The sequence below is a fragment of the Vigna radiata genome, chromosome 5 (genome assembly GCF_000741045.1).
Source record: "Vigna radiata var. radiata cultivar VC1973A chromosome 5, Vradiata_ver6, whole genome shotgun sequence".
Lineage (NCBI taxonomy): Eukaryota > Viridiplantae > Streptophyta > Magnoliopsida > Fabales > Fabaceae > Vigna > Vigna radiata.
Window position 1 is genome coordinate 19894708 of NC_028355.1, and position 22388 is coordinate 19917095.

Consider the following 22388-nt stretch of genomic DNA (forward strand, 5'->3'; position numbering starts at 1 on the left):
TTTTTAAAGTTTAAAAATCAAGATATATTAAAAAAATAAAAAAGTTATAATTTACAAACATAGTTAACCTTACATTAAATATGTGAATATATTATTGTAATTGAGAAACAAACGTGTGAAATGATAGGAGGCTTGATCATCGGAAGCGCGGATAAGTTGGTCAAATTTATCTTCTAGTATGGAAATAGTTTTCATTTGGTCGTATTGAGGGACTTCATTTCTCTCTGTCTGCTTTTCATTATACTTTCTATTTTCGTTGTCAATTCTTTAAAAAAATGGTGTGTTACTAGGACTGTGCATAACCTATGTTTCCCTACTAGATGAATTTTTGAACTTATGATGATTTCAAGAATGAGTTGAATATATGTCAATTATTAAGTTGATACAGTTTGTTTCACATGTCATCAATGATTCTGGAAGAATAGTTTGAATGGAATCTGGCCGTGCCCATAATTCTAACTTCAAATAATGCATTGCAATCAAGTAAAGATTGACACAACATAATAATTTTCTTATGTGCATTACCTCGGAAGAGGAAAATGTGAACCTACGTCATGTGTTTGAAGCATGCATGTTGAAATACGTTTTAGAATCAGAAATCATTGTTCACGGTAATCCTATTCTATTGTGAACACAAGGAATTTAGATCCAACTCTGCTGCATATACATTTTTTTAAGGAAAAAGATTTGAGAATAATAATACCATCCCGAAAACCGAAGCATATCCACACCATATATACACGAATGAGTTGAAGTTCTTCCACACCTTTCAACATATCTGCTTATAATTGAATCTTTGTTTCTTCTTTCTTCAACTTCACATTTCCATAATGGCTGAAAAGGTAGCTAAACCAGTTTGGTTTCTCCTTTGCTTACACGAATGTTTTGTGTGCAATGCTTTGATTCTAAATACACACTCACATTATTCAAATGTTTTTGTATGCAAATCTTAACTGTTTTAGGTGGAAATGCTTGAAGCAAAGGTGCAACGTATGAAAGAGCAGAATCGTACTCTACGAATGATGCTGGAAATTATGAGCAAGAAATGCCAGAAGCTTCAACTTATATATCAACAATGCAGAAGGTAGCAATTCTGGCCAAAGTGAGTTTTCCACAGCACAAAAGGCATCGCAAATCTTTGTTAAAATCCACCCGAACGACAATAGTTTGGTATGCTCATTAATTAATTGTGTTAATGCTGAAATATATAATTGATGAAGTTAAAATGAATTGGTTTTGGATATAGATGGTAAAAGATGGTTATGAGTGGAAGAAATATGGGCAGAAGAAGACAACGAAAGATAATCCTTCACCCAGAGCTTATTACAAGTGCGCATTGGCTCCTACATGCCCCGTCAAGAAAAAGGTATATATATAAATATACATATGTACTTTGTTTAGATAAAGAATTTGAATTTATTAATTTATATTTTTAATAACATATATCCATATAATTAAATAAAAATAATTATTGATAATTCAAAAATGTTAATATTAATGTTTTCTTAGTTCACAAACCCTTTTTTCTACTAACATTAAGTTGGTGTTAACTTCAATTATTTATATTCACAAGGTTATTTTTGTGATGTTGGGTTGAGTTCATTTTGTTGATTTTTTGATTGATATTGACTGAAAAAATATATATTCAATTGAAATTGTTAAAAGAAAAAGAGAGTTAATTTTGGCTAAACTATTTTCAAATTAACATAAGAAAAAAAATCTTATTGATTAATTATATCATTAGCATTGATGATAGAAAAAATAATTAATGCACATATTAAAAAAATAATCATGACTAATGTCAATAAAAAAGATCTGGTTTACATTCATAAGGAGTAGTCTTTTGGTCGAGAAAGTCATATTTAATATTAATTAATATCGAATAAAAATAATCATAGGCTAAAAAGAAGTTAATCCTTCTAATTTAACTAAAAAATAAATTGTATAATTATCAAAACAAAAATTACAATCAATATTTCCCGAAAAGTAATAATTTCTACAATGCCTATATTTTAGTTAAGTTCACGACGTCCGAATCAAAATCGAGTTAAAGAAGGAATAATAAGAAAAGATTCAATAAATTTAATTATTTTTCTAAAATTTAGCTAGAATTTTAATTTGTTTTTGTTAAATTCCATTATAAAGCATTTCATTTTTTTTTTATAAAAATAAATTACTTAAAACTTTCTACCCAAACAAATTATAGTTTTTCTATTGCTCCATGGTTCTTGATATTTGTTATTCTATAAGCCAAAGTAGTGGTGTAATAATAAACTATAACTTTTCTGCAATTATATGTGATAGGTGCAAAGAAGCATACAGGATAAGTCTATCGTTGTTGCAACTTACGAAGGAAAGCATAACCACGGTTTTCCTTTTCGTGATTTATTCAAGCCATCATCGGTTACACCCGAAGCCTCAATAATGGATAACGATTTACCTATGACAAACATATCAAACGACATCAACATCGACCTTTGTCTATGCAATCGTGTTCCGACAGATGTAACAGATAAACAGCAGAAGGACGGTGGCAGTAACATGAAAGCTCTGGAATGTATAAGTTCTCTGCTAAAAGATCCTAACTTCATTGCACCATTAGCTGAAGCAGTTGTTCTCTCCATCAATAGCCAGAGTGAGCAAGTGGGTCTTAACCTGAGTTTGGGTCTTCCTCAATCGGATTTGTCTAAGTGAATTCACCTAAGCAAATTGGTGTTTCAAGGAAAACACCAACAATCCCTCTCTCGCTTTCTACTACATGCACAACACAAGAGTGGAGATTTAGATTTTTTTAGTGTTTTTTTTTATAGATAATGTTACTTGTTATTATAAATATTAAATATATTTTTTATTTTTTCAAGTTTTATTAAAAATTATTTTTTTAATTTTTAATTAATTTAGTTTTTAATCTCTAAATTAATATTGTAATAAAAATGTGTCAAATTGTTTAAACAATTCAAATATTATTATTGTACTAGGGTCCAGAGAGACCGAACGACTCACACGATCGTGACGCTCCAAGTCCGTGCGATAGTTGTCAGACAGCTCACACTAGAAACATGGGGTGTTCGGTTTGTACGAACGGCGTAAGACTTGACCTCACGAGTATTAGGGTAAACCATGATTAATAATAGTGGGTCGTGATTGGACCGAGATTAAAAAATCGCTAATCACAGACCCATAACAGAAAACTATAAATACAGGCCAATGGTGAAGTAATGGATTCTTTTGTGTGCATTCGTTGTACATTTATTACTACTCTGTGCTGACTTGAGCAGGGAATTCACTCGAAAGAAAGATCTGAGATTGAGACCGAATGGTGTTCGTGAAGACTATTAAGAAAACCGGACGACTTAGAATACAAATTATATAGGTGTTGGGATAGTTCGACCTCAACAAATCTTAAATAAAAGTAATTAAAAAATAAAATTTAAATATTTTTAAAAATTAAAAAATTAAATTAGATCAAAGTTTAAAAAATAACTAATTTTAATTTTTATTAAAAATTAAGAAAAAAATATATTTAAACTTACTATGACTTTGGTTGGCAAGGAACTTCAATTATACCTCTCTGGTTTTTTAATGTTTTTTTTCTACATCTTCAAAACAGGATAATAATTTTGATGTTTCGAAAATTATTTTCATATATTTTAAGAGTTTACCATAATAACAATACAATACATGAATGAAACTCAACCGAAAATTCCGAACCCCAGAATTACGGATACTTTTATGCAAATGTGGATGTAATGAAGTGATTTATATGTTTTTACTTTCCATATTAGCTGAATTTTAGGTTAGTAGCTTAATGGTAAAAGTTGAGAAGAAAAACGAAAGAGATTATATATTCAACTCTTTTAGTTTTACTTTTACTAATATTTTAAAAAATATAAAAATAATACGAAGATTTTGAAAAAAAATATATAAAAAATGATAGGTTGAATTCTATCTTTAATATTTGTCGACAAAAAAGAACACGGTAAGTGGGTGCGTAGAATGTATGGCACCGTATTATTTCTGATGAGAACAATAAATGAAAGTCACGGGACTTTTAATTGATCAGGTTTTCATTTCGATGTGGGGCCATTTGATTACAGAAAAAGAGTCACGGAAATATTAATTTATAATTGGTATTGTCTAAATAAAATTAGCATATAATGAATTATTTTAAAAAAATTAAAATCAATTATTATTTAATTGTCTCTAGAATTTTTATTGGTTGTACCTTTTAAATATCATAAATATATTAAATCTATTTGAGATTAATACCTTTGGGATGAAATAAAATTGCAGGGCTCATTTTTTCAAAATTAATTTCTAAAACTATAAAGAGAAAAAAACTAAAATAATTTTAATTTCTAAAATTACGAAAGGAGAAAAACTAAAGTAATTTTAACTTCTAAAATTAAAAAAAGAAAAAAAAGGTCCTGTTAAAGTTGATATTAACAAGGAGATTAGTGGATAGTATAAATTATAAATTTTGAGAATAATTATGTTTTGTTAAATTTAAAACCTAAGTGATAATATAATGTAAAGACATAGTTAAGCTAGGGTTCCTTTTTCTTTCTTTGTATAAATGAAACGAAAGGATAATTCAAACACGTAATAACCTTGTTTACACATGCATTAAGTAAATATTCATAAATTTTATGAATGTCCATATATATTAATATGTCTATTAAAAGATCTTAACATGTTTTAAGTTTTCTAAATATAACCTTATCTGATTTTAATATTTGTAAATACTGTTATATTTTGACAGCTAACACATTTTAGTATTGGTTAATTTCTTATCACTAACTAAAGGTAGTTTAACTTAAAATATAAGCATTTAAAATAATAACTAAAACTTAAAATTAAGATTGCAATATTAGTTTTAAGCGCATAGTCCAATTAAATAATGCATTATTATTTTCTATTAATAAGATACTTATGCATACTTTTAAAATTTTTAATATATTATGAAAAATCAAACAAATGTACTTATTATATAACTCTTTTGCTTCGTGATATCCAATTACTAATGTTCGTTAGATTCTAATTCTCTTGATTTTTCTGCTCCTTTCCCACTGATAAAAAAAAAACCATATAATGTCATAAAATATTTTTTTTATCATGTAAATTATTAAGATGAAATTTTAATAATAATTAAAGAATGGTAAAAGTAATTTCTAAAATCGTGTTCATTCTAATCTAAAGTAACGTTTTTTTTTTTCTAATAAAAAAACAACTATATGCCAACAGCTAAGAACACTGATAACACCACGAATCAGGCAAAGTGTTTTGTAATTATTGGTTTGACGTATTTTTTTATTCAAATTTCTTTTTCAGTCGCTTATTTTTTTTATACAATTATTATGAGAGTTACCTTGGACGTTTGCAACGTCTATGGGACCCATGAAACATGTAGTATAAGGATGTTTATGATAATACTATTATATAAAAAAAATATTGTATTTTCGTCAACTAACGCAAAGGAAAATGGAATAATTCATACAAAAGTATTTTTCACACGAAAATAGTGATTGGCCATTTCATTTATTTATTGATATTTATATTGCTAGCTAACCACAACCACCAATACGTCATTTTCTTTTTCTTAATTTCTAACAAAACCTCTTAATAATACCTAAACCAATGTCCATTAGCGTTTATATAGAGCCAAAACAAAGAGCGTATTAGGAAGCAGGTTGTCTGGAATGGTGGGTAAAGTGTGTAGTAAAATATGTTTAGCATATTTGATGTTGTTGGATAAATAATAAGTCATAGGTTAAAAAATTCAATGCAATTTAATGAAATAGAAAAATATTACTATTGTTATTACAGTATAGTCTTAATGTTCAGAATAAACAATGTTCAGAGTAAACAGTAAAAAGCTATTAATAATTAAGAGATAAGTATAATGCAGAGTGGAGATAAAGAAGAAGTATAATGAAGGAAAACCTAAGTTCCCTCCAAAATCCAAAATCCAAAATAGAGGGATTCTGGATTGAACTTTGAAGTTGAATCGTTCGTTATCATCAACCAATTTAATGTCAACGAAACAGAAACATCTCTTCTTAAAATCCCCAAATCTTAAATTTAATCCCGTCGTTCACTCGCACTCTCTCCCCCGTCGGTTACGAATTGCTGATATTCTTCTTGCCGATCAAGATCACGACGGCGTCGATTGCATGGACGCCTTCCGAGAAACGTCGACGAAGAAATGCTTTTCGCCTCTCAGACTCGTTGAGTCGTTGCTGGCGCCGCTGAGGCCGGCCAAGGGGTTTCGACTTCAGCAACGCCGGCAGAATGAGACTGGTGAATTGAACACGGCGCCGGCGCCGACAAATGAACTCAAAGGAAGCGATGATTCTATCGAGAACCCTGGTAATTTGTTGTTAATTTCATAGTATTGGCTTCGAAATATACGTAAATGTTACTTTGTGTGCTTAATTCCTTTGATGATGCTTCGCTAGTGGTTTTACCGTTGGGTTTTATTTCCTAATTAGTCCTTAGTTGTATTACTGTGACCGTGGTTAATATTGTAAATTGTATGTTTATGGATTCCTACATGGTTCGTTACACTGCAAGGTTGAATTCCGTTCGTTTGAAATTGCATTATAACGAGTCATATCACAATTCGTAAACACAATGGTTTTCAATATTATATCGAGATTCTGCGTGAAAACCATTGTTTATGTTCATTTGAAGTTTGAAATCTGTTCTCTTCCAAATACTGTTATATGCATACATCACTTTGTATAATTGTATATAATATAATTCCAGGTTCAGCAATTACTAGCTTTGTACGTGTCTTTCCACACCGTTTAGGGTTTAAGATTTTCTTTTTACAGCTGAAATTCTGAACTGACTTTTTGTTTTTTTGAATATCAATTCTAAAGATATATGAACAAGTTATGCTTTTTTTTTTTTTTTTTTCTGTCAGAGATGAAAAAGGCAAATTAGTTTTATACTTTTACTTATTCATTGGCTTTGTTCCTTTCATTCTCTTCACAGTTCTGCAGCTTTCCTTTTGTTATTTTTCCGGTCATTGTTGTTAACTATACGACGTTGTTGATGTTCTACAGCAGGACGGTTACATGAGAGTGATACATCTTTTAAGCTAGGAGTTGGTTGTGGCTTGCTGTATCTCCTTGCAGCAAGTAAAAATGAGCTAGGTAAGATGGTTGAGCTGCGGAAAGAAATGGAGGTGCTCCTTCAAAACATGAAAGATGAACTACAGCGGAAAGATGCGCTTCTTAAGCCGTTGAAACAGAATGACGCTCTTGCCCTTTCCATAACTGATATTCAAGAAGTTTCCAGCTCTGATAGTCACATTTCTATTCATTCACAAACACAGTATGTTCAACCAGAGTCAAAACGAAATATGGTTCCCAATAATTTTCTAGAATATGACATAAGTGAACAAGGTGAATGTGCAGAAGAAATAAATGATCTCCAGGCAGAATTTGAAATTGAGTTACAGAGGTTGCAGCTGTATTTGGATGGAGAAACTGAATTCGAAGATGCAAAGCACGAGGGAGTCAAGGTAGATTGTTTCATAGTTTGCTTCCTCCTAATTACCTTTTCCTGATGCTGACATTGAACAGCTTTGTTTGATTGATTTATAATTAATCAAGAAGGGAGTAAATTTTGTGCAGTTAGATCCCAATCAAGTCATTACTTCTATTGTTTCTTTGAGGTATGTGTCAACCAACGCATTGAAAGGAAACTATTACATGGTCAGTACAACCTATTAGACACACGAACCTTTCAAATATCAATTTGAGAATAATCTCTTTAATTAGTTGAATGGCAACATCAAGATGAAGCTTCTCTGAAAAGCCCTTTAACTACCAAATACCTTTCTAGATAACGAGGCTACTCTTGGTAGAAGAACAAAAGAAATTTATACAAGTTTTGCAGTTATGAGCTGCAAATTTTTGTGTGCTTGTCCCTTTTTTGCAGGTTGTAAATACTTGTTGTGTTACCTTGTGCTTGAGTCATTGGTTATATTATATATTCGAGAATGGCTGAAAAGAGGAACTTGCAGGTTACTGTTAAGGACTGTAGTTCAAAAAGCAGCCATAGCTCAAGTTTTGGTGAAATAACAATGGAACCTATAGGAGCAAGTTATGACGTATCATTTGGAGTTTCTCCAATTGAATTGGAGAGAAGGTTGCATGAACTGCTTGAAGCAAGACTGGAAGAACGGATAACAGAGCTGGAGTATGGGTTAGAATGTACAACGCAAAAGCTTATCAAGAAAGAGATAGAGGCTACTTGGTGGAAAGACACCGCACGACTTCTCTCACAACACGTTCCAGAAACTTCTCGGTTTACTTTTCCACTCGATCCTGAGATTGCTGTAAATTTGAGTAAATTTGTAGGATAGTTTGTATCAGTGTGCAGTCAATTAAGCAACCATAATATTGTTGAATAGTACAATTTAATCACCCACTGTTATATGTACATATGACTCTCTTTTTTCTTCAAAATTTTGGTTTAGCCCTCTACAGTTAATAATAATGGTTTGCAGAATTGTTTTAAATAGGTTTGGGAACTACCAATAGTAGAATTCAAATTGAAGTGAATTAAAATTATTTTCCATTACTACACCAGATGTGTTAGCACTGAGCACTATTTATTATTTATTTTTCTTGTGTAAAGATTTAGGTTGGGAACTGGAAGATATTGAAATCTGTTTGATGTAACAAAACTCTAGCTTTTGACTCCTGTCGCATTTCGTAGACTGTCTCATCTCATTTATTGGAGGGTATTTGTCATTTAATTACTAAAGCTTAGATTTTAACTAAAATATTCTGAAATAGTTGAGGCAGTACCGTAATAAGTTTATTTTATATCACAAAATTAATGTTCTAAATTTTTTATATTTTAATTTTTAATTTCAAAAATGTATTAGGTTTGCACACGCCTTTAACATTAATTTGGCATGATAGACGAGCTAGACTAAAACAAATTGGTAGATTAAAATTTTCAACACAGATTCACAAATCATGATCCACTTTCTCACTCATTTAAAGTCATATCTTTTTTATTTAATTTAGCAATAATTTTTTCTAATTTTACAATTATTAAAGTAATAAATAAAAATAAAAAAGAGTCACAACAACCATCATAGTAATATAAATTTGAAAGAGAAAAGAAAAGAGAAAAATATTTTTAAATATACTATATATGCGTATATATATTTTTTACAGAAAAAGAAAAAAAGAAAAAGAAAAACGCAAAAGTCCACCATAGGCCCTGCACCATTACTCAGTAATGCTTAAAATATAGCAGTGCAGTGCCTACAAGAAAAAGTCTTTCTTCCTCTTGCTAAAAATCCCTTCGCAGATCAGTAATGATACATCAAAGGGAGAAAGAGTGTTTGAATGGCTTTAGCCAACGGAACCAAATTAGAAGAAAGAAAAAGACAAAATAAAGACAGAAAAAATCCCAGGGGATATGCCCCTATCTTCCAAAATGCAGAGCTGGAGAGAGGAGCTTTTTCGGGGCGTCAAATTGCTTCATCACGACCCTTTTTTTTGGTTTACTTTATTTATTTATTTTTATTTCCCCGTTTATAATTTTTCAGTTAAGTTTTTTAAATTTTTTTATACTTTTTAGTTTTAGTTTTTGCTTTAACATGATTAATAAACATAGTTGAAAAGAAAAGAAAAAAAAAATTAAAATGAAAATATAGTCAGCATGCGACAACTATGGCAGCGACAATACTTTGCGTTTTGGTTTTGCCGGTAAGAGCTCGGTCAAATGATCAAAAGAAATGATCAAAAGAGGAAACAGTTGGGAGAACTTTTTAGCAGTGCAGAGGGTTTGGCCAAAAAAGAAAAACTTGTGCCTTCCCTCACTTCAGTCGAGATAAACATGATCGGGTCTTTCCCTCCTGTAATATGCCACAGCAATGCTTACACATACAATGACAGTGCATGCAGCCATGTCTACCCGCAATCAATTTCATTCCACTTTCGGGGAAGAGCCCTGTGAACTTGTCTCTGATTATACATCAAAGAGGAAATGGAGTAAGGATGGCTTTGACCAAACTGATCCAGGTCCAGTCATGGAGAGGTTACAAAAAGCAAAAGAGGGAAAAAACAGAAGATGATCCTAAGTCAGGGGTTGCTTTTCCTTTCCCTTGATCACCATTCTTTTTTTTTTCTTCCATCAAACACACTTCATTGCCAGAGCCTAGTCACACATCGCTTGACCTTTCCTCACCTCCACCATCTACCAGAGTCCACTCTCATTACCGTAGCTCTTTTGCACTTACGAAGCAGAATACCTCATTCTCCAATACCACTGAAAAAAAGAATTGAAGTTTAAGGCGAAGAAAAAGAGTTACAAGGATTTACAAGAAGAAAACATAAACATAGTTGTCGATTTTTTTTTGGCTTTATTGCATTTTGTTGTCACATGTTTTTAATATTTACTTACTTATTTTCATTTTCTTTATTTTTATTGCCTTTTTTTATTTATTTACTTTATCTTATTTTATATTATTTTATCTTTTTTTATATATCTATTATTTACTTTTCCTTTTATAATTTATAACTTTTGTTTTTTTTTTCATTTTTACCTTTTTTATTTTTTGTTTTCTTTAATATAATTAATAAAAAAAACAGAACAAAAAGCTTGTTTTGTCGTTTGTGAAAAAAAAAGAAAAGAAAAGAAAAAAAAAATGGTTTTGTCTGGAGAAAGGACACGCGAGAGGATGGTGGCAGAGACGTTGCAAAATTGGCAGAAAACGGTTTTGGAATCAAAGGAAGGAGACCACGCTCTTACAGCTCTCCATTCCTATGATCATCATCGACACACCCGTAACCACCCACACCACGCTCTGCATCTTCCCAGTTTTTCTGTCTCTTTTCCGAATTCTTCCAATTGATCTCTGGGGCTCTCTCTCGGGGACACACAACACAACACTCGTCATATTCTCTACACATTTTCCTTTCCCTCTCCTTCAACTCCACGCTTTCCAAACTACACACCAGGCCAAAGTTCCTTCCTCAATTCCATTCCTTCAATACCTTCTCCTTGCCCCCATTTTCTCTTTTGCACCTCACCACCATAATCATCTTCAAATCCTCCTACACTGAAGACTCTCCACTCTCAACCATCATCTGCAACTGCCATTCACTTACAATAGAGAAGAAAAAGTAAAGCTAGCAATAAAAAAGGGAATCCATTTGAGGCACAGGAAACTGACAATAGCAAACGAAGCTTCGAGAGGTAAGTATCACCTTGCTCGTTAGTGTTGTCATGCTATAATCTAGTAGGCCTGCTGCATTGTATACCTCGTTTCCTGTTTGTTGTTGCTCGTATGGTTGCTGTGCTATTTTTCCCTTTCTCCATCACCGACTGAGTTTAACAAACCATCATAAAATAATTATCCAAAAAATATGAAATAATCATAAAACCCAAACCCCCCAATCATCAACAGAGGAGTTGAATCCTCTGCGTCAAATGAAACCAACAACAAAAAACCAGATTCATTTCCTTGGTGCTTGTTTAGTTTTCCTGAGTCTTGTAAGAATGCAAGCTCTTATGAAATAAGGAAAGCATACTATGGCCTTGCCCAGAAGCTCCATCCAGACACAAATAAAGCTGATCCTGAAGCTGAAAAGAAATTTCAATGGCATATGAGGTTTTGAAGGATGAGGAAAAGCGTCAACAGTATGATCAGATTGGCCATAATGCAATATTGGTGGAGGAGATGTCGAGACTTTTATTGAACTCTTTTATGGAAACTGCCCTCTCAGGTGCGAGACGTAATGGAGAGGGGAGGGGAGCTCGGCGCCGTGGCCGGCGAAGTTCCTGGCGGCAAGCGGCGGCAGCATTGCCCTCACCGGCAGCGGCGAGGATGCATCGCGGAGGAACGAGGTTTTTTTTCTCTCGCGCGAAAAGTGAGAGAGGACGTGATGGCACCGCGGCCGGCGGTGGCTCCGGTGGCACTTGGTGTCGCCGGCGACGCAGTGGACCAAGCATAGAGGCCTTCACAGTGGCTGGTCAGATGGAAGCGGTGAGATCTCAGAGTTGGAGTTGCGTTCGCGCGAAGACGAGGGGGCGAAATGGTGGTCTGGTGTGAAGGGCGGTGGCTCTTCCGGCGTAGGCACTGGCGACGCCCTGGCTCTCGGCTTGCGGTGGCCGGCTTGGTTGAGGCGGAGTGCGTGGCGAGTGGCGGAAGTGGAGGCCTCTCTAGGTTTTCCCTCTCAGAGGATGAGATCAGGGTATCTTGGTCCTGAATGCACAAAATGGTTGAATGGGGTAATCTGATAGGACCCCTATTTTCTGAACTTGGGAGAGAGTGGCGCCTGGTCCATTGCTGGGCCATGTAAAAAAAAAAAACAAAACCTTTTTTGCATCCGTGCTGAGTCGCACCTCTTTTCGATTGGGTTTAGGCCCTAGGTTTGCACACCCCTATTGTCGTTTTTACACTCCTTTCCACTATTGTCGTTTTTACACTCCTTAATCTGCTATTATATATATATTTTTATTTATTTAGACATCTCTACACCTTATTTATTTATTTATTTATTAATTTGTTTGTTTTTATTATTTCACTCTTTACTTTATTTTTATTTTTATTTTTCCTTTTTTTAAAATATTTATCTACTTTAAACGCAAAGAAAAGAAAAAGACAAAGCGGAGATCCTAAGGGGTATGCCTGGATGATTCAGAAAGCAAGCCTGGATGATCCTAATTGACAATAGAGGATAGCTAAATTCCCCCAACATCTATACCTTCTGCTTCCGCCCAGAGAAACACATATCATAAGAAGAAAGACTTAAAAGTTCATACTCAAGCTATAATCAGATTCTTCCTTTCATATCAATTCTCACGTGAAAAAGAAAGCAAAACATAAAACAAGCCAGACATGAAACAGTAGATTTTTTTCTCCCAACAAGCCGAAAACCAAACCGCTTCAGCTATTCTGTTTCCTCCATTCCCCGTCAACGCCGGAACAAATCCGAGAAACAAATGAAACTCTATTAAAAAAGAAAACAACAGCTTGAGAGTGAAAACATGTAAAATCTCATGAATGTGAGATTCCAACCCAAAATAGAATGAGTGTATAATAGATTAGAGTGTAATTGAGAATAAAAGAGGAGATTCGCGTGGTGGTTGCCGTGGCTGTGCGACTAGAGTTCGCGTTGACTTCCGGAGACACGGTGGTTGCTCACTGTGGTGGTCCGGCGTAAGAGGGGAGAGGGGCGAGTCGGGTCGGTCGGAGCCGCTGGTGGCAGCGTGCAGGCGGAGGAGGCGCATCAATCCCTGGGCTGCGTTTGGAAGAGGAGTCCAGGTGTCTCTTGATCTGCATGTGCGTGAGTGAGAGGCTAGGGAAAGAGCCCCTAATTTCTGAGAGAAGCCTTGGGCCAGGTTCAGTTCTTTTACTTTTTTTTCTTATAAAACATATCATAAAAACCTTTTCTCCTTTGCACCCCCGTTTCTCACTTGGGCACCCCCATTGCTTTTCCAGCTGGGCCTCGAGTCCCTATTCTCATCCGCACCCCTATTTTTCATCTCGACACCCCGTACCCTTTTTGTGTGTTTTTTGCTCTTAGGCCCATTTCCATTTCTGCAAACTTTTTTATTATTTGCTTTACTTACTTAGTGCACCCTGTTTTTATTATATGTTTATATACTTGCCTAGCTTTCTTTAGTGTAGTTCATAGTTACTAGTTCTTCCCGCACGTTATATATTTTAGACTTTTATCTACTTATTCACTTAAATATTATTATATTTTTATATTGAGAAAAAGTAATAAAAAAATTCAAAAAAATATTAAAAAAAAAATACAAAAAAATGTTTTAAAGGTTTAAGTTCACATTTGATGGTTCACATCTTTCTTGTGCTAAAATATTTTCTTCTTCTCTTCTAAAAAATAAATAAAAAATGTTTTAAAGGTTTAAACACAAGTGTGATCGCTCGTTTTTGTGTTCAAACCTTTTCTTCTTCTTTTCTAAAAGATGAATAAAAAATGATTTAAAGGTTTAAGCAGATGTGTGATCTCTCGCATCATCCTTATGCTAAAACATTTTTTTTCTTCTGTTCTAAAAAAATAAATAAATAATGTTTTAAAGGTTAAGCACATGTGTCATCGCTCGTATCGTACTTGTGCTAAAAAACTTTTTCTCTTTCTTACGTAAAAATATCAAAAATATAAAACATTCATATTTTTAAACAATAAACAATGTTTCAGCCAGAACTACATGATCCTTGATTCTCCATCAAAAGTGGAGATACGTAGGAGCAAGGCTAGTCTTTGTCAGGTTCACTTTCCAAAAATCCAAATCTTTTCCAAATAAATTTTCTCAATAATTTCCTAAAAAACTAAAAAATATATTGTGTCTTTATAGTGTCTTTTGGGGATAGTTAAATTTTTTGTAATCAAAGGTACTGCCTTCGGGCAGGCGTTGTAGGGTGTTCATACATTTCCTACAAGTAACCGACTCCCTACTATGGTGGCAACTCCAAACTCTTTTCCAAAACGTTTCTTTTCTTGGATCGTCGCTCGTCGCGACTCCGATTGCAACATCATTTCTATGTTGGGCCATAATTGGACTAGTAGGAAAATGAAGATGCCAAACTTAACCAATGTTGATTTTGGATCATCATTTCAAGTCAGAAAATGAAAAAAATAAAAAATTAAACAGGTAGTAGAACGTATCGAAAAGAAAACAAAGTTTCCTACAAAAGATAAATTTACCCATAAGAGAAATTCGAAATATAAATTTGTCTTTTGTATGTAACTCTGTTTTTCATACACTCTACTATAATGATAAGGTGTACTCTTTTTATAGCATTTTGCTATTCATTGATCAACTACTAAAACGTAGGTTGTATCATCTGTTTTATTCCCAGATTATGGGTAGCAAAAGGAATAGAAAATTAGGATAATCTTTTTTTTTTGTTTATAAAATCATAAGGTTACATACGGATGTTTCCTTATGTAATTATATTTTTAGTTCCATATCAATTCTATATACGAATTTTTTCATATATAACTACATACAGATTTTTTCGTATATAATTACATATGAGAAATCCTTATATAAATTATATACAGATATATATCCGTATATAACTTATCTACTTTAGTTTTATATATGTATTTTTGTTCGTATGTAACCAAGTGTTATATACGGATTTTGGGTCTTATATACAAATTTTGGCTGTATGTAATTCAATTTTTTCTTATAGTGACTGTTTTTAGACAACAACTTCGTAACTAAATAACCTAATAGTGCTAAATACTAAACATCATTTTGATACAGGTAAATCCATCTCTTTCTGTTAACACTAAACATAATACTAAACAACTAAAAGAGGTCTAAATTCCACATAAACTAAAACAAAGTACTTAATAACCATCCAAGACAAGTCTTAATAAGAATTTAGCCCACTCGTTACGGATTTCTTCAATTATGCTAATGCCCAATGTGTTTTTGTCTTTGAATATTTGAAATACAAAAGAAACATAACTTTACCATCATCAAACATAGTAATTGATTTAACATATCTATTTAAATTGACTTAATACCTCTTCCCAAGAGTCAACAATACCATAACGGGCTATTGTCCACATCCAATGCATGACATAATAACCACATTCATAATTTCCATTTTGCCTATTACACTAAAATATGATGTTTGAAAAGTTAATCTGTTTGAAAATTAAAACTTAAATATTTGAATAGTTTGATTTAAGTATTAAATATCTTAGGGTAACTCCAGTGCAATGATGAAGGAGACATAATAGCCCTAAAAAGAAAGGTCATTAGTGATTAATACATTATATGAAATAAAATAATAATGCACATTGGAATTATGTCATACCTTTGTACCATAATTTTCAAGTCTGCACTTGGCTTTTTATGTAATGAACAAAATCACATCACAATATTATCACTGGGACAAATTAGCATCAATTGTCAATGACACCTAAGATATATGAATTTATTAGTGATGTTAGTTTTAGACTAAAACAAAATTTTGTGAGTTTACTTACATTTCATAATAAGACACCATATAAATCTTCTTTTGGGATGGTTTAATGTTATCTCGAATGTGAGTCTCACATTCTATCTCTTCATTCCCAAGTTTTTGTACTGATTGGGATTCAAGAAAACTATAGATTTCAGCTTTTCCCATGTTTATAATCACTTGATTTGCATACCTACATTGACATATAAATATTAAATTAAGCTGAATAAATAATATGAAATAATTTAAAGTATACTACTCGCAGTATCTATAACTGAATGATTGAAATGTTTAACATCTCATTATCCACAATGATTTCAGAGACATCTTGTCTGTCTATGTTAAATACCAAACATGGATTAGAAAAACTTGAGGCTGTAAATTTCTCACCAATAGTGAGACAAAAGTCCCAAGACCACTTGCCTGAAAAGTCCTTCAACCTTTAAATTGGATTAACATTTTCTTATCATTCAAACACCACCCTAATGAAATCATCCTAGATAGGCACGGTGGAGATGGTTGACCTAGTTGGAAAACAGATGTTTGTTTGTAGATGGTTTTCCATAGACTCTGTTTTCCAACTAGGTCAACCATCTTCATAGTGCCTATGCAGGATTATTTCATTAGGTGGTGTTTGAATCACAAGAAAATGTTAATCTAATTCAAGAGTTGAAGGACTTTTCAAGCAAATGGTTTTGGGACTTTTTTCTCACTATTGGTGAGAAATTTATAGCCTCGAGTTTTTCTAATCCATGTTTGGTATTTAACATAGACAGACAAGATCTCTCTGAAACATTATGGATAATGAGATGTTAAACATTTCAATCATTCAGTTATGGATACTGTGAGTATTATACTTTAAATTATTTCATATTATTTATTCAACTTAATTTTATGATAACTACCATTGTCACTAATATATATATGCCAATGTAGGTATGTAAATTAAGTGATTATGAACATGGGGAAGACTGAAATCTATGGTTTTCTTGAACCTAATCAGTACAAAAACTTGGGAATGAAGAGATAAAACGTGAGACTCACATTCGAGATAACATTAAATCATCCCAAAAGAAGATTTATATGGTGCCTTATTATGAAATGTAAGAAAACTCACAAAATTTTGTTTTAGTCTAAAACTAACATCACTAATAAATTCATATATCTTAGGTGTCATTGGCAATTGATGCTAATTTGTTCCCGTGATAATATTGTGGTGTGGTTTTGTTCATTATATAGAAAGCCAAATGCAGACTTGAAAACTATGGTACAAAGGAATGACATAATTCCAATGTGCATTGTTATTTTACTTCATATAATGTATTAATCACTAATGACCTTTCTTTTTAGGGCTATCACGTCCCCTTCATCATTGTGTTGGATTTAACCTAAGGTATTTAATACTTAAATCAAATTATTCAAATATTTAAGTTTTACTTTTCAAACAGATTAACTTTTCAAATATCATATTTTAGTGCAATAGGCAATATGGAAATTATGAATGTTGTTATTATGTCATGCATTGGATGTGGACAATAGTCCGTTATGGTATTGATGACTCTTGGTAAGAGGTATTAAGTCAATTTAAATAGATATGTTAAATCAATTACTATGTTTGATTATGGTAAAGTTATGTTTCTTTTGTATTTCAGATATTCAAAGACAAAAACACATTGGGTACTAGCATAATTGAAGAAATTTGTAACGAGTGAGTCAAATTCTTATTAAGACTTGTCTTGGATGGTTATTAAGTACTTTGTTTTAGTTTATGTGGAATTTAGACTTCTTTTAGTTTTTTAGTATTGTGTTTAGTGTTTGATAAACAGAGATTAATTTTCCACCATCAAAATGTGCTTAGTATTGTGTTTGGTTATTTAGTTATGTTGTTGTCCAAACACAATGACAGGGAGTGCAAATGTAAAGATTATGTAGAAAGTTGAAGCCCATGTGCTGCGAAAGAAGCATGAATCAAAATTTTGTTGTTAAATACCTAACATTATAGAAATGAAAACGAAAACTCCAACACGTGTGTGATCGCTCGCATCATCCTTATTTTAAAACATTTTTTTCTTTTGTTCTAAAAAAATAAATAAATAATGTTTTAAAGGTTAAGCACATGTATGATCGCTCGTATAGTCCTTGTGCTAAAAAATTTTCTTTCTTACATAAAAATATCAAAAATATAAAACATTCATATTTTCAAATAATAAACAATGTTTCAGCCAGAACTACGTGATCCTTGATTCTCCATCAAAAGTGGAGAGATACGTAGGAGCAAGGCTAGTCCTTGTCAGGTTCACTTTCCAAAAATCCAAATCTTTTCCAAATAAATTTTCTCAATAATTTCCTAAAAAACTAAACAATATATTTTGTGTCTTTGTAGTGTCTTTTGGGGATAGTTAAACTTTTTGTAATCAAAGTTACTGCCTTCGGGCAGGCGTTGTAGGGTGTTCATACATTCTCTACAAGTAACCGACTCCCTACTATGGTGGCAATTCCAAACTCTTTTCCAAAACCTTTCTTTTCTTGGATCATCGCTCGTCGCGACTCCGATTGCGACAACATCATTTCTATGTTGGGCCATAATTGGGCCAATGTTTATTATTGGGCTAGTAGAAAAATGAAGATACCAAACTTAATCAATGTTGATTTTGGATCATCATTTCAAGTCAGAAAATGAAAAAAATAAAAAATTAAACAGGTAGTAGAACGTATCGAGTAAACCTGAATTTATGGTTTAGTTTACAAGGAGACTAATAGAATACCAATATAGGATAAATCCAAAACTTATTTAAGGTTTTCTGGTTTTGTATTTTAATATATAAGAGAAACATGGATTCTTATATATTGTTGAACTAGATTGTATATTTTAATCTTAAATTTTATTACACGTTTACTCAAAAGGCTTATCTACAGATTAAAAAATCATTCATCTGAACACTACAAGCATATCACTTCAGGTGAAACCTGAATTTAGGATTTAAAGTTCTCTTCGTTTTATAGAAGAGACGACGAATCAACGTTCGGGTTAGGCTCAGGATATCAAGCAATACTCCCAATTAGTTGGTTTTCAAGAAAACATGCACAAATCAAAGTGATATATGTACATACTAAAAGAAATTAANGCTCGGAAATGATGATATTCTCCTATCTGACTAAAGCATTCAAGAAAACATCAAGTGATATCTACACCGAACAAAGTCAAGGAAACGAACAAAAGATACATGTTAATAGTTCCGTCTAGCAAAGTTGGGTTTCAAATTTAAGATTTATGCCCATGCTAAAGAGCTCCTGGCAAACTTGATACCTCCAAATCGTTTTCTGTCAGCTACAGGCTGTCGGGTCAAAGGGTGAACAGGACCGGTGTTGCGGAATTTCACCTTGTCTTCAGACATATGATGCAGACGTTGGTAAAACGTTGGTCCCATAAAAATGAGTGATCGGACCATCTCACCAGTCCTTCCATTGTATACCCTCTCGTTTCCCCATCTTGAAAACCCAGCTCTGCCATATCCTCATAACATGGGTGTGGGNTCAGTAAAACAATTTGGAACATAATATATGNCAGCTTTAAGAATGAATTTAGGTAAAATACTTGATAATTTTAAAGCAACACTAGAGCACATACAGTAGACAATCAAATACATTATAGGCATATAAGAGAAAGTCATACAGTAAACAGGAGCAGAAGCTGAAATGCAAGTTCATCGTCTAAACAATGGGTCCATAATATACACCATATAGTATAGTAAAAACTGCATTTGAAGTAAACTAAATAGTACGATCAAATTATACCTGTGAAGCTGGTCAGTAATGGCATCAACAGAAGGAGTGGAAAAAGGCGTAGCATGTCTCAGTTTACCACCACAAGCAATCCCNTTTCCTAAAGCAGCCTCTAGGAGTTGGCCAGGAGTTTGTCGCGAGGGAAAGGCATGCGGATTAATGACAATATCAGGAACAATGCTTGTCTAGTGAAAGGAAAATTTTCCTATAGTTTCGGACCTAAGCATCTTTACCAGTTTCGTACCTGTCTCAATGAAACCGCAGCAAAAAATTTTCCCTCGTCATTTGAAGACAGCACAACCTTTTGTACATAACCTCTTTCAGTGTGCTTTAACTTCACACTATGGTCTGCACCAGACTCAGCACACCGCCCAATAATAATATCACCACTTTGCAAATTTGCCCCAACATATGGAAAGCCATCATCATCAAGGCTATCAACTCGACCAATTTTACTTTGAAGCTTTCCAAAATTTATATTGCCTTCAGGTTTGCGCTTCTTCTCTGAAGAATCCTTATTATCAATTTCAGATTTGTAACTCCTTATGTGCTCAGATCTGAACATACCACGCTGCAATGAAGCCAGATTCATCACCAAGGAATCTTCTTGATTGTATCCTAGATGTACATTGACAGCCACAATTGCGTTCTGCCCATTATAGAATTCCGCCTTTGGATGTATTTTACTTTGGCCCAGTGGATAAGTTGGTTTTCCAAAATGTAACTTAGTACTGTCTTTAAATAAGTCTGCAATCACATGCCTATAAGCATTGGAAATAGCACAATGCTAATCAAACAAACGGGTCAAGCCGTTTTGTTGTTCTCAGCACATTATTTCCTAGTGCCAATTCTCTTTTTTGACTATCATCTTACTGGTTAAGAAATCTAAAATAAAAACATTTCATTTAAAAAACATCACTAATTTATCTCTGCAATGATTTTCAAAGCAGTTTTTAATATGAACTTCAACTGAAAAATCCTGTTTAAAACTTCTTAAACCAGTAGGATACTGATTAGCAGTTCCAAAATAATTTGCAACCAACCATGTAGGCTCATGAAAAGATAGAGATGTCACACGGACTCAACTACATTTGTTTAAGATTGATTTGTCGTTTGTGTTTGTTAATTGATTGGAATGTCTTGACATTCTAAAAGAACAATGGAGCCCGACTCTAACCATTTCTGTGGTTTGATATTACTTGTGTTTCTTAATGTTGTGATTTTGCATTTCGGTTTTAGCATTTGTCAATTACTATGCATATCTAGCTGTAATTTGAGTTACCATATCCTCTTATTTTGACATTCTACATTGGAATAATATGTATTTCTGGCATATTATTGCTTGTGGCTACAAAGTTCATAAATATAAACCTTGTTACGGCCCTCTTTGGAAACATTAAAGTATGAACTTATTTTTAGCAGAGGAACTCTCACAATAATTTCTACTTAGGCTTTAAATGTTGAGCTATTGGAGCTTTTACTCAAATCGCGGAATGAGATTATTTACAAGCATAAAAATTGTCTATCATGTATACTGTACCTTGTTTTAGTTTCTATTGATATATGAAACTGTCGTGTGGTGATGTTGTAATGTTTCAAAATTTAATTAATGTTTAATTAAAATTTTCAATACAGTTTCACAAGTCATGATCCACTTTCTCACTATATAAATTCATATAATTTTTATTTAATATAGTAATACATTTTTCTAATTTTACAATTATTAAAGTAATAAATAAAAATAAAAATGGGTCACAACAACCATCATATATTATTGTATATAAACAAGTAAAACATTATATTATTGTTATTATCTTTCTAATTTAACGTAGAAACGGTTATTAAGTTGTTAAACTTATTAATATTGTTTTGTATTTTGTTAATATAATTTGCTTTTACAACAGATTATTCTGAAGCCAAAAAAATCCAATACACATAAAATTGGAGAGTCTTATAAAGAAGGATCTCCCTCCGTATTTTAGTCATCAAGAGGTTATAAGTGGCTAAGTGAACTCTGTGACTTGTTCATATGGATAAGTTAGAATTACGGTAAGAACAAACATGCTTTGCTTTTCCTTTTCAAGAATAAGTCATGGATTGAAGAAATTCTCTATAAAGGAAAACATTTTCTGACTGCTCTGATAATGAAATCTCTTGTTGGCAAGTTGTAAGGAGTGTCCCAGAAGGGCGAAAGCAGAGTATAATGATGATACAGTAAGAGCGTCTTTGGCTAGACTAGAAGACACCATCATATTTGCTTTGTTTGAAAGAGTCAAGTTTCCTTTGAATCCCCCAACCTACGATCTGCTTGGCGACCTCGTTCGTGAAACAGAGGCCCTTCAATTCAAGGTACCTTTTACTTCACCTTTATTAAGCCTTGTCAAATAATTATAATTATTATATATTTTTATATTTAAGTCCGCTCAATAACATTACTTTGCAATAAATATATTTTAATTTTGAACCCTAATTTGATGGTGTTGCAGGCACGTAGATACGATAATCCTGAAGAAAATCCGTTCTTCCCAGAAAATTTACCACCCTTTGCTGCACCAGAGTATCCCTTTCCAGAGGTAATTAGTTTCGAAAACTTTTGGACGATTCACTTTTACTTAAT

The 22388-nt window shown here is 32.8% G+C and overlaps 3 protein-coding genes and 1 long non-coding RNA gene across 8 annotated transcripts in view; 3 read left to right on the top strand and 1 right to left on the bottom strand.

Moving 5' to 3' along the window:
* Positions 1 to 1189: 1189 nt before the first annotated feature.
* LOC106760427 (probable WRKY transcription factor 40) lies at positions 1190 to 2766 on the top strand. Its single transcript, XM_022780304.1, has 2 exons — positions 1190 to 1366; positions 2305 to 2766. The coding sequence occupies exons 1-2, from the start codon at positions 1247 to 1249 to the stop codon at positions 2692 to 2694; spliced, it is 510 nt and encodes a 169-aa protein (XP_022636025.1). The 5' UTR covers positions 1190 to 1246; the 3' UTR covers positions 2695 to 2766.
* Positions 2767 to 5724: 2958 nt separating this feature from the next.
* On the top strand, positions 5725 to 8695 carry LOC106761200 (protein POLAR LOCALIZATION DURING ASYMMETRIC DIVISION AND REDISTRIBUTION). Of its 2 annotated transcripts, none has more exons than XM_014644728.2 (3): positions 5725 to 6369; positions 7074 to 7531; positions 8036 to 8695. In XM_014644728.2, the coding sequence occupies exons 1-3, from the start codon at positions 6033 to 6035 to the stop codon at positions 8375 to 8377; spliced, it is 1137 nt and encodes a 378-aa protein (XP_014500214.1). In that variant the 5' UTR covers positions 5725 to 6032; the 3' UTR covers positions 8378 to 8695. The 2 variants fall into 2 exon arrangements, with proteins under 2 accessions (XP_014500214.1, XP_014500213.1); XM_014644727.2 differs by having other exon boundaries at positions 5729 to 6369; positions 7071 to 7531; positions 8036 to 8637.
* Positions 8696 to 10621: 1926 nt separating this feature from the next.
* Positions 10622 to 22388, top strand: part of LOC106759809 (chorismate mutase 2) — a 30664-nt gene continuing 18897 nt past the window's right edge. For 2 of the 4 annotated variants that reach the window (XM_022780892.1, XM_022780894.1), the window contains exons 1-3: positions 10622 to 11232; positions 21676 to 21820; positions 21937 to 22048. In XM_022780892.1, the coding sequence (XP_022636613.1) occupies positions 21801 to 21820; positions 21937 to 22048 (132 nt within the window). In that variant the 5' untranslated portion in view covers positions 10622 to 11232; positions 21676 to 21800. Of the gene's footprint in view, positions 11233 to 12567; positions 13381 to 21675; positions 21821 to 21936; positions 22121 to 22257; positions 22345 to 22388 lie in introns of those variants that run through there. The other 2 variants (XM_014643152.2, XM_022780893.1) reach the window with 2 other exon arrangements.
* LOC111241674 lies at positions 19017 to 20474 on the bottom strand. Its single transcript, XR_002667896.1, has 2 exons — positions 19784 to 20474; positions 19017 to 19492 (listed from the first exon to the last, which is right to left on the bottom strand). It is a non-coding gene; the product is annotated as an uncharacterized LOC111241674 (long non-coding RNA).

What these genes read in the sequence shown, in the direction of transcription:
- LOC106760427 (XM_022780304.1), top strand. Translation starts at nt 1,247, where the DNA reads ATGGTAAAAGATGGTTATGAGTGGAAGAAATATGGGCAGAAGAAGACA. An exon ending in CATGCCCCGTCAAGAAAAAG is followed by an intron (nt 1,367 to 2,304) that starts GTATATATATAA and finishes TATATGTGATAG; the next exon opens with GTGCAAAGAAGCATACAGGA.
- LOC106761200 (XM_014644727.2), top strand. Translation starts at nt 6,033, where the DNA reads ATGTCAACGAAACAGAAACATCTCTTCTTAAAATCCCCAAATCTTAAA. An exon ending in TGATTCTATCGAGAACCCTG is followed by an intron (nt 6,370 to 7,070) that starts GTAATTTGTTGT and finishes GATGTTCTACAG; the next exon opens with CAGGACGGTTACATGAGAGT. An exon ending in CAAAGCACGAGGGAGTCAAG is followed by an intron (nt 7,532 to 8,035) that starts GTAGATTGTTTC and finishes AGGAACTTGCAG; the next exon opens with GTTACTGTTAAGGACTGTAG.